This window comes from Zea mays, chromosome 10 (genome assembly GCF_902167145.1).
Source record: "Zea mays cultivar B73 chromosome 10, Zm-B73-REFERENCE-NAM-5.0, whole genome shotgun sequence".
In the NCBI taxonomy this organism is placed as follows: domain Eukaryota; kingdom Viridiplantae; phylum Streptophyta; class Magnoliopsida; order Poales; family Poaceae; genus Zea; species Zea mays.
The window spans coordinates 138428674-138440100 of record NC_050105.1 but is presented as its reverse complement, the minus strand read 5'-3'; the positions used below and the strand labels follow the sequence as shown (position 1 = coordinate 138440100).

At 49.6% G+C, this 11427-nt stretch overlaps 1 protein-coding gene across 1 annotated transcript; it reads right to left on the bottom strand.

Moving 5' to 3' along the window:
• Positions 1-2505: 2505 nt before the first annotated feature.
• LOC100273177 (uncharacterized) lies at positions 2506-5036 on the bottom strand. The gene has a single exon (XM_020545847.3). The coding sequence runs from the start codon at positions 4669-4671 to the stop codon at positions 2800-2802; it is 1872 nt and encodes a 623-aa protein (XP_020401436.1). The 5' UTR covers positions 4672-5036; the 3' UTR covers positions 2506-2799.
• Positions 5037-11427: the final 6391 nt, after the last annotated feature.

Sequence of the window (11427 nt, the reverse complement as noted above, 5' to 3'; positions counted from 1 at the left end):
ATTCATGGACAATTAAGCTCGAGTTGTTCACGTATTTCGGGTACCCGAATTATCCAAATTAAGTTCGGGTTTTACAAGTTGCTACCCGAAATTTTCGAACAAAATTCGGGTTTAGATTATTTCGGGTTCGAGATCGGGTATTCCGAGTTCGGGTTTAAAGTTAAGGGGCTTTTTTCCTTGCTCTAGTGGAGTCAAAGGAGAGTGAGAGGACTGAGTAGTAAGTGGTAGAAGCAAATTGGAGAGTGAGGAGTTGTGAATGGACCGAAACACCCCCCTTTATTTATAGGATGGATTCAAGTTTTTTATTTTATTTTTTGAACTTTTGGACTTCAAAATGGTGTGAACCAATCAAAATGCGACACATGGCTAAAACGATTGGTACCGATTGATTCTCTAACGAGACATCTGGTACCAACCAGTCTACAAGGTCAGTAACGACCAGGCCGATCTGTCGACAGACCCATCGATCGACTGGTTAAACCGACATCTCCAAGAGACTAGTTAATTTGCTCGCCAAGCCAAATTTTGGCTACTCAACAATAAAATAACTCTCCAATAGACTAGCTATCTGACTCGTTAAGCTATCTGACTCTCCAAATTAGCTTACTAATTAGCCAATTTTGGTTAGCCACCTAACTAGCAAAACTAGATGGATAGTTTGTTGGAATGAGATATTACATATAGAGTGTAATCTTTATGAAAAGGTAAATGGAGAGTCAAATAGAGAGCCAAAAATAAAGAGTTTCTTGGAGATACTCAGAGATTGGCAAGTCAGTGTTGACAATCGGCTTGGCCACGTCATCAGTAGCGTCCACCAGTGTAAGAACCAGCCTAATCACCACATGTATCTACAAGTAAGTAATAGGAGTTAACTTATGTCAAAATAAAATTTGTTCTATTTTTCATGACTCCAGATGTATATAAGTAGGTAGATAGAAGGACGACAATGGGGTGTTATGAGGTCGTTCTCCAATCCTATAGCACATCTTTAATACACTTGACAGTTGACACACGGGCTAACAACCCAAAATCAGATGACGCAACACGCCAACACCATAGCACAAAAGGTCCCAACATTAAAGTGACAACCACACACGAATTTGATGAGATATATATATTAATCTAGATCCACTAAAGAGTAGACTTGATAGATTGCTTTTGAAGTATAAGTATAATAGCAATGAGGAACTTCAGTTTACCAAATGACCTTTTCGAAGTCATTCGCCTCTCTTATAGATACCGCAACTGTGAATTGCATCGTCTAGGGCGCATCTTATTAAAATCACGCTTCCAATCCTAATCCTCGCTAAAATTTCACACCTTACTGAATCCATATCTCACCTTGGACTTAATCCGGATATGGATTGGGTGAATCCATATCTCACACCCAATCCCATGGTGGAATTAAATCCATCAACTAATCCATGTGTCTTTTAAAGCTAGTTATTCTTTTGATCCATGGATTCTAATGTAAACTTGTGCAATATGTCATGGATTTGTTCCATACCTAATGAGCTATGGATAGAATCCATGTCTTCCATAGTTTAAAAAATTCCCAAACCTTTGGGTTATATTCCATGATGGGTTTAACCGAATAAAAAAATTTAAGTAGTCATGGATTATTTTGGGGCATGGATTGTGACATGGATTTAATTCCAATCCATGATAATCCAGAGCTGGATTGTTGTAAACGAACAAAGCCTTACTGAAGTTTGGTAGCAATCCAAATGCTTGCCACTTTCCTAAAAACAGAGTTTCATCTTCTTTCAAAAGAAAAATAACTACATACTTGTCAAATTTGATATAAGCCGTGGGGGAGAGCAATTCCAGGTGTCCAGCCTGTCAAATTTGAGAAGGGAACGAACTGCTACCAAACCACATTCCATCAAGAGGAGTTTTATTGGAATTGGGGAATTCTTGAGACGTTGGCTTCCGTCTCAAGAATTCCACGTACGCTTTCGCCGTAGCTTGAAGCGCACAACACAGACAATTCCTTCTTCCACCACTAAGTGCACGGGGCCCTCGTTCCATCCCCACGAGCGCAACCCCTGGCATCTCGACAGCAAGCATCGCCGGCGACAACAATCGGAGAACACGTTGGTGGTTGTACCGCTACGCCTCCTAGTGCAATGCACTGGCATTTCGTTTCGTGCACCTCTGTCTCTCCCCCCTCGCTTGTAGTGATCCTCTAATTCCCCAAGCTTTGATTAGTTTAATCCCAAAATATTTATTTAACAGACCGATTCCACCAAGGATGCAAAGAAAGAACTCACCGAACCACAAACTACTTCCAAGTGGCAATTTCCGTAACCGCTATTCACCTCCACCTACCTTACACTTGACCACTTGTACGCCACAAAGAAACCCTCATCTACCTACGTGGCAGACAAACATTAATCGACAAGAAAGGAGTCGGGCCCAGCTGCACATTTCGCGCCGCGCCCACTAGTTAGGCAGCACAGCGACTGTACAAAGCACATACTCCTACCAGCACCAGGATCACCATGAATGAATCAGAGAGAATGTCATCTTCTCCTAGCAACACGCCACACAAAATTAGCAGGAGATCGCGATATAACTTACTCTTTTCCATATACTACTATGAGCAGTTATAAGAATTATGAGCCGCTACCAACTAGGAAGGATTTTACCAGATCAATGACAAACTCATCACTCCTCACCCAACCAAGGTAAAAAAGAGAACGAGGAAAGCAATAGCGCGAATTATGTAACTGACGATTTAGTGACGGCAATAATGGCGCGCCCGGGCGGTGCGCCGCCCGCCGTCCCGGTGGTGGTCTAGCGCCACGCGGAGGCGACGGTCACCACGCGCCCCATCCAACAGAGGCGGAGCACGCCGTTCTCCGCCTTGACTGTGAACCCGGGAGGCACCGGGCCGACGCGGGGGGCGACCATCTGTTCCGCAATGCTCGAGCCGAGCGACACCGGGCGGAAGCCCGCCATGCCGAACCTGGCGCGCCACTTGCCGAAGACCTCGCACCGCTCCAGCCGGTCGGGGCCATCCCGGCCGACCGCGTTCGCCGCCTTCCTCGACAGGGCCGCCTCGGCCCTGGCCTTCTCCGCAGTCTCCCGCCCCAGCGTCGCGTCCAGCGACTCGAGGATGGCGCCGTAGTGCGCGCACGCGTCCGTGAAGCGCGCCGCCAGCGGGGCCGTGTTGGTGTTCAGTTCCTGCTCGACGAGGGTCACCACCTGCGGGCCCAGCGCGCGCACGCGCCGGAGCAGCTCGTCGCGGGGGTTGGCCGGAGAGACGCTCTCGTCGGGCACGTGGGAGAGTGCGAAGGCGAGGTTGACTGCCACCGCCTCCCCGGGCTCGCAGCACAGCCTGGACGCATCCAGCTCTGCTGCTCTGCAGCTGACCACTTTAAAGCGGTACTCCACGCCAGCTCGCTCCGCGAGCTTCTTCAGGCGCTCCCCGATGGCGGGTAGCGACGCAGTTAGAGACTGCGTGAACGGTGAGCTCGGGTCGGTGACGGCGGTGACCTTCAGGGACCTTCCCTGCACGGGTTGGTCGGCGAGGTACTGGATGAGAGCCGCGTGCTGCGGGAGGCTGACGTCGAAGTCGACGAGGTGGATGGCACGGTGGTCGCCGACCGCATCGACGATGGCGACGCTGGCGGCGTGGAGGGCGACGCGGAAGCACGGCGAGATGTCCTGGAGGAGTTGGGACCCAGCGCGCTGCTCGAAACCGCAGAGCTCGGCGAGGTGTTGAGCTGGGGCGGAGGCGGCAGGGACAATGCGGGAGGACAGCGCGGCCACCATCATGGCAATCAGCCGCTGCTCCGCGTCGCCGTGCTGGTTGGCCGCGCGCTTCAGGGCGGCCAGATGGCTGGCCGCCGCGTCATGGTTGCCGTCCGCGATAGCGACCGCGGCTTCAGACAATAGCTGCCTCGACGCGGCCCCGGGGGTCGGCGGCGAGCAGGACGCGGATGAAGACGCGGTGGAGGAGGAGGAGTTTGAAGGTGACCTCGTCATCCCCACGTTATTGTTGTTGTTGTTGGTTGGGGTCGCCGCTGCAGGGGGCCCGGGCGACGGCGCGGCTGCGATGGAGCTGAGTTGTTGTATCGTCTCCTCCCACTCGGAGTTGGTGACCGCGGAACCGGTGCCGCTCATCGCCGCCACCGGCTCGTTGTCGTCGTCGTCGTCGTCCAGCAGCTGCTTCTCGAGCTCCTGTAGAATGAACAGATCGCTCGAAACCGACGGCTGAGGCAGCGGCGCCCTCGATAACCCGAAGGCCTGCGTCTGCGGTGAGGACGTCATGAGCGGCCCCTGCCTCTGCGGCTGCGGCTGCATCAGCGGCACCGCCGCCCTGGACGCGGTGGTGAGCGACGATAACGTCGACGAAGGCGACGCTAGCCCCCCTCCAAAGCTGGACCCGGGGACAACCTGAGACGGGATCCCTCCCAGCAAGGCGGCGATATCAACCGCCGCAGCCGTGCGCTGCCTCACGGCGCGCAGGTACAGCGCCTGCTGCGCCGCCACGTGCTGCTGCTGGTGCTGCCACCTCTCCAGCTCGCCGAGGCTCCTCTTCAGCACCCCTCCACCGGCGGCCGCGTCGGCCCGCTCCTGCAGCTGCATCTGCATCGCCGTCGCCGATCCGACCCCGTAGGCGTACCCCTGGCGCGGACCGCGCCACGGCGCGCCTGGCTCCATGCAGAGCGGGGAGAGCAGAAAGAGAGGAGGAGGAGGAGGAGGAGGGAGGCGATGAGGCGAATCTACCGAGGAGGGAGGAGTGGGATGCTATGGCTACGACAACAGCAGGAACAACAGCTACGGGTCCAGCTAATCGGAGCCGGTGCCATTCAATTCAATTTGCTTCTCCGATAATAAAACCGGCCGCCACCCCTCCCGCATCTCTGCTGCGGTTACGTCTATAAAAGGGAGCCCAACACCGATTCGGCAGCACTCCCGCTGACGGCGTGGGCCAGCCACCGGGGGGCCGGGAATTGCTGGTGGGTGGCTGGGTGCGCTGGTGTTTATCGGGAGGCGTTATGGCGGGGCCCGGCTTGCTTTGGTGCTGGATTTAGGGCATGTTTGGTTTGTAGCTAAATGTGCCACACTTTGCCTAAAGTTAGTCGTTCAAATTGAATAACTAACCTTAGGCAGAAAAGTTAGGCAAAGTGTGGCAATTGAGGTAACGAACCAAACATGCCTTTAATGCGAGGGCCGGGGCAGGGTGAATCCGTGATGGGCAGGCACGGTGAAGGAATGATGGACACCGGGTGCTGAGACCGGGTGCCGTCGCGTGATCGCGTCACGCAGCCTCGCCCGCGATGACGCCGTCGCGCTCCTTCCCGTCCCGCAGGCCGCAGCGAGGAGGCGTCGGGACGACCTGGGTAGGGGCTGGGCTGGGCTGGCTGGCTCCAGGTGGCGTTTGTGACGCGGCCTCACCACCGACCCGACGCCTGCCGGCTGCCGGTGGCCGCCACCACGACCGGTTTTTTCGGAACCGCCCCTCAGTTTCGACGCATTTCGAGCCGATGCACGCAGAGCACGTACCTTGCACGGAATCGCAAGCGAAGCAGCCGCTCACGGACAGTCGGGGCCACGGAATCCGATCACGACACGGCAGGCCGAGGCCGCCTGCGATTTCGTAAAACCAGGCGTCCGATCCCGCAAAAGTCGCTTTCGGAACTTTGGTAGACCACACGATCAATCCTGGCCAGCGTTAAACGACCAAGATACCCCTGGAGGATTACGTGATCTGTCAGGGCGGGGGCGGCTGGGGATGGCAGTTTGGGCAGATCGGGAAAGGTTTACTTGTGGAGCGGTGCGTGTTATGTGTGTAGTAGTAGCAGGAGGAGGTTGCTTGCTTGGGCTGCGTTGAGAATTAGTTAGGAAACCGAAATATCCACCCAACCACCACGTACCCACCTTTCTGTGTCTACAAACCATGATTCTCTTTGCTTGGCTCCGATCGAGTATGTTCATACCGCTCCGTATCGTATTCATATGTGCGTAGTAATAAATACAGTATAGAGTACCACACACACACAAAAAAAAATAAAATAAAGCCACTCCTTGTCTCGTTGAGTCGTTGACAAATCCTGGCAGAGTGGGAAAGCCAGTGGTGTATCCTCAACGCTTGCGCAGCTGGGACACCGCACTAATCAAATTCTAAGCACCAAGGTGCCGTTTGGTTCACATATTTGTAACGTAATGGGTAACGGATAACGTTAAATCATGTTTGTTTTAGTCCAATCGTAATCAGATACCACACTAAAATTTGATATCAGCCTATTCAAATTTGTTACCGTCAATAATCGAGCCGAAACCATTACCATTACCATTTGCGTTACATTTTTTGAACCAAACAACACCCAAGTTCATACTCGCTTGTCGCTTTCTTTGTTCATACTCGCTGATGACTAATTCCAGGTTCCCGGCCCCTCGTCACCAGCTATTGTCCACAATGTGCGGACACAGGAAATCCCTGCACAAACATAAGGTGGACCCCACGCGACACGTGTGAGCCAACGATTCCGAATGTTCCGGGCCAAAGTGCTCCAAAAGCACCAAAGAAAAGTATGATGACATTTGGGGCCAGTTGGCAGGTCCAGCACTCAATAATACATCCTCCATTCTTCAATATTTATATATATATCACCCGCTATTTTTTTAACTAAAACACGATAAATAAAAAATAACAAATAAAGTACTTCTTTAACATTTTTTTGTTCTAAAATAATTGGTGGTTTACATTTAGATGCGGGAATTCAAAAAAATGGAAAAGATGGTGCACATAAAACAAGAAAATAAGATACAGAGAACGAACTAGAGATAGAGATGCTACGATGAAGTAAAACAATTAGAAAAAAAGATACATAAAATATCGATGACAATTATTTTTTAATACTATTTTGAAACTGCTCGAGTATTTTGATTTCCGGTATTGCTAGTTTATTTCCAACAGATCCTATATCACATATTTTTATCTTATCACCTATTTCAAATTTTATCTTTACAAATAGTGTCATCTTGTCTCATATTTTACACTGTTTGAATACAGTAGCACCGGCGGAGGCCCTGGCGCCCCCACCTAGTTCACGCTCCACAGTGATGTCCCTGTTTGTTTCAGTTTTTTACAGCTTCTAGCCACCAAAACCTGTTGCGGACTGCCAAACGCTTAGTTTTTCAGTCAGCTTCTATACAATTCGTTTGGATAAAAACCATTCAAAATCAACACAAACACATAATCGATTAAGTCGTTGCAATAGTAGGAATCCATCACTTTCTAGATCCTGGGTCCTATGGACACATTTATTTTCCTCCGCACGTAATCCTAATGATACTCAGATTCTCTACACAGCCAGATTCTCAGAAAATCTGGTTAGAAAAAAGCTGAACCAAACAGGTCCAATGACGTGCCCTATTGGGACAAAATGCTACGCGCACCTGGTTTATTAGCTACCTACAAATCGACTTGTTGGTAGATCCATTTGGTCATTCATTGACAAGAGGATCGTAGAAACAGTAATAAAATATGAACTGGATGGTTGTTTGGAAGCTAGAAAATGGCATGGGGTAGAGATGGTCTAGGTGGTTTAGCGTGAACGTAAATGTGCAAGGGCTTCTTTGGTGGCTAGGGCATAACGAGGGGATCTATGTGGGCCCACATCGTGATCTCTGGCCACCATACTATCCCGGGGAAGTTAGGAGAGTAATTGCATGGACATGACACAACAAAAGCATGCTCATTTGATTCCAAATTATCACTTCTATGCTAGAACTTCTAAAACATTGATCACGTTTATATGTAACTACATTGACATTTTTATAATACCAAATCAGTCATATCAAATTCTCTACAAAAACAAGTTTGGATAGTGCATTTATTCAGGCGTTCTATGGAATGGAGGAAAGCCATATGAATTTTTAAGCACTCGACTCTTACAGAAAAATTTGTCGTGTCTTGCCTTCTATAAATGGTCCCTCCCTTAGGCGGCTTTGTCATGTCTTGCCTAACTTTCTTTATTGAGGGGTGATTTCTTCGCTGCTCCCTATGGACTCACGCAAACGCCTAGTGGAAGAGCGCCTCCGATGTCACGTCCTCTCCGACAAAAGATGACCGACTTAGGGTACGTGCCCTTCTTCCTTCTGCTTCTAGATCCTCGAGACTGTGTTTTACCTCGTCTTCTTCTTTGTGTAGCCAAATGATCTCAATGGGTCAAAGGATAGACTATGTGATGTCTTTTTGTCAGGGCAGAATCCTAACTCTCTTGTAGCAAACCTCCTTGGACCTCCGGGAGTGTTTGGTGGCTATCCGCGCGGCACTCGAGGTTGCCGATGGTGAGCTGGCAGGTATCCATGCCTGCTTGGTGCAGGCGGACCACCATGTCACAGGTTAGTATTGCCCTTTTCTTTCACGAATATTCCTTTTTGGTTGCCTTGACCTCTCTTTGTCCTTTTCAGAACTAAAACTGGAGGTCGCGGGTCACCGCGAGGGTGCAAACGAGGTGGTCACCTTTGTCCGATCCCATGGCGTCGATCGAGGAGAGCGCCTTCTCGATGTCATTAACCGGGTGTGCCTAGTCGTCCCTCGTGGCACTCGCCATGGTGTGGCCAAGGCTTTCGCCTTCGCGCAACACCATAAAAGGTAAGGCCTAGCCGCCAGGGCTCTCACCTTCGTTGTGGTGCCGTCTACTCTAACTGGTACGCATTACTCTATGCTTCCATAAAAGGTAAGGTCATAGTTAACAAATACTTTTTCAGTTGTATGAATCAAATTAAGTTTGACGATGTGTCCTTGCGAGCACAACACCAAATGTCCAATGCTAATGAGGGTAAGAACAAAATGGCTTGGGATGACATCTATGGTGATGGTGATTTTGATTGAGTCCTCTGTTGTAAGATGAGGATCAGGATCAGGTAGTATTGCTCCCTCATGTGCTACATTTGCAATTGTAGCCTATTGAGAGCACCTAGAGGGGGGGTGAATAGGTGATCCTGTGAAAACTTAAACTTATAGCCACAAAAACTTGTTAAGTGTTAGCACAATAATTGCCAAGTGGCTAGAGAGGAGTCACAACAAAACACAATACCACAAGAGATCAAACACAGAGATGACACAGTGGTTTATCCCGTGGTTCGGCCAAGACCAACGCTTGCCTACTCCACGTTGTGGCGTCCCAACGGACGAGGGTTGCAATCAACCCCTCTCAAGTGGTCCAAAGACCAACTTGAATACCACGGTGTTTTGCTTTGCCTTTCAATATCCCGTTTGCGAGGAATCTCCACAACTTGGAGCCTCTCGCCCTTACACTTAAGATTCACAAAGAAATACGGAGTAAGGGAGAACTAGCAACGCACACAAGACTCAAAATCAGAGCAACAGCACGCACACAAGTCGCAACAAGAGCTCGCAACACAACTCAATGAGTTCACAACTCAACAAGAGCTCAAGATGCTATCACAATGAACCAAATGCATGGAATCGATGTCTTGGTGCTTAGGAATGTTGTAGGAATGCTTGGTGTTTTCCTCCATGCGCCTAGGGGTCCCTTTTATAGCCCCAAGACAGCTAGGAGCCGTTGAGGGCAATCCAGGAAGGCTGATCTTGCCTTCTGTCATCGGGCGCACCGGACAGTCCGGTGCACACCGGACACTGTCCGGTGCCCGATTTCCTTCCTTAAACAGCGCAGTCGACCGTTGCAGATCTGGGAGCCGTTGGCACACCGGACATGTCCGGTGCACACCGGACAGTCCAGTGCCCCCTTCCGACCGTTGGCTCGGCCACGTGTCCCGCGCAGATCGCGCGGTCGACCGTTGGCTCACCGGACAGTCCGGTGCACACCGGACAGTCCGGTGCACACCGGACAGTCCGGTGAATTTTAGTCGTACGTCGCCAGTCAACTCCCGAGAGCGGCCAGTTCGCCCGAGGCAGCCTGGCGCACCGGACACTGTCCGGTGCACCACCGGACAGTCCGGTGCCCCAGACCGAAACAGCCTTTTGGTTGTACACAGCCAACTCTCCTCTTTTCTTCTTCTTCCTGTTTCTGATACTTAGACAAGTATATTAGTACACAAAACCAATGTACTAAGACTTAGAAACATACCTTTGCTCTAGATTTGCACTTTGTTCATCCATGGGCATTGATTCACATTTAAGCACTTGTGTTGACACTCAATCACCAAAATACTTAGAAATGGCCCAAGGGCACATTTCCCTTTCAATCTCCCCCTTTTTGGTGATTTATGCCAACACAACATAAAGCAACTAGAACAAGTGCAATATCACTTCAAATAAAAACTCAAATTTATTTTGATTCAATTTGGCATATATGGATCATCCTTTGCCACCACTTGGTTTGTTTTTGCAAATCAACCACAGAATCCTATCTCTAAGTCAAATCCACTTGTAGAGACATAAAGAGAGGTTTTCCAAAGAAAATTGATTCAAGATTCCAAAAACTCCCCCTTTTTCCCATAATCAACACTTCTCCCCACAAGAGGCCAACTTTTGACAAAAGAGACAATGCAAGAGTTTTGACAAACCAAAAGCTCTATCCTACTATTTTCAAAGTTTCTCAAGTGGTAGCTGATCCATTTATCACTTTGGCCTTTATTTTCTCCCCCTTTGGCATCAAGCACCAAAACGGGATCAATCTTGGCCCTTTAACCCCATTGCCTCACCAAAATCTTCAATTAAGAGCAAATAGGCAATAAGAGTTTAAAGATGAACTTGGAATAAGTTACCCTCTCATCGGAGTGCAGTGGAAGTCTTTCATGGTCCAAGTCCACCTTTTCCCTTTCAATCCTCCTTCGAGACTAAATCATCAACTCAAGCACATGGTTAGTCTCAAAGGGTCAAGTTGTAACACATCTCCCCCTAAACATGTGCATCACTTTGCAACGGACTTGTGAGGTCCAGGGAGTGTTTGTACAACTTGAGCACCATAATAAGCAACAAAATGCAGAAAGGAACATGATCAAAAGCATAAATACAAGTATGCTACAATTCAATCCAAGTTCCGCGAATCTAAGACATTTAGCTCACTACGCAACCTGCAAAAGGTCTTCTCATCTAGAGGCTTAGTGAAGATATCGGCTAGCTGGTTCTCGGTGCTAACATGAAACACTTCGATATCTCCCTTTTGCTGGTGGTCTCTCAAAAAGTGATGCCGGATGTCTATGTGCTTTGTGCGGCTGTGCTCAACAGGATTCTCCGCCATGCGGATAGCACTCTCATTATCACATAGGAGTGGGACTTTGCTCAGATTGTAGCCAAAGTCCCTGAGGGTTTGCCTCATCCAAAGTAGTTGCACGCAACACTGTCCTGCGGCAACGTACTCGGCCTCAGCGGTGGATAGGGCAACGGAAGTTTGTTTCTTAGAGTTCCACGACACCAGGGACCTTCCTAAGAATTGGCACGTCCCCGATGTACTCTTCCTATCGACCTTACATCCAGCA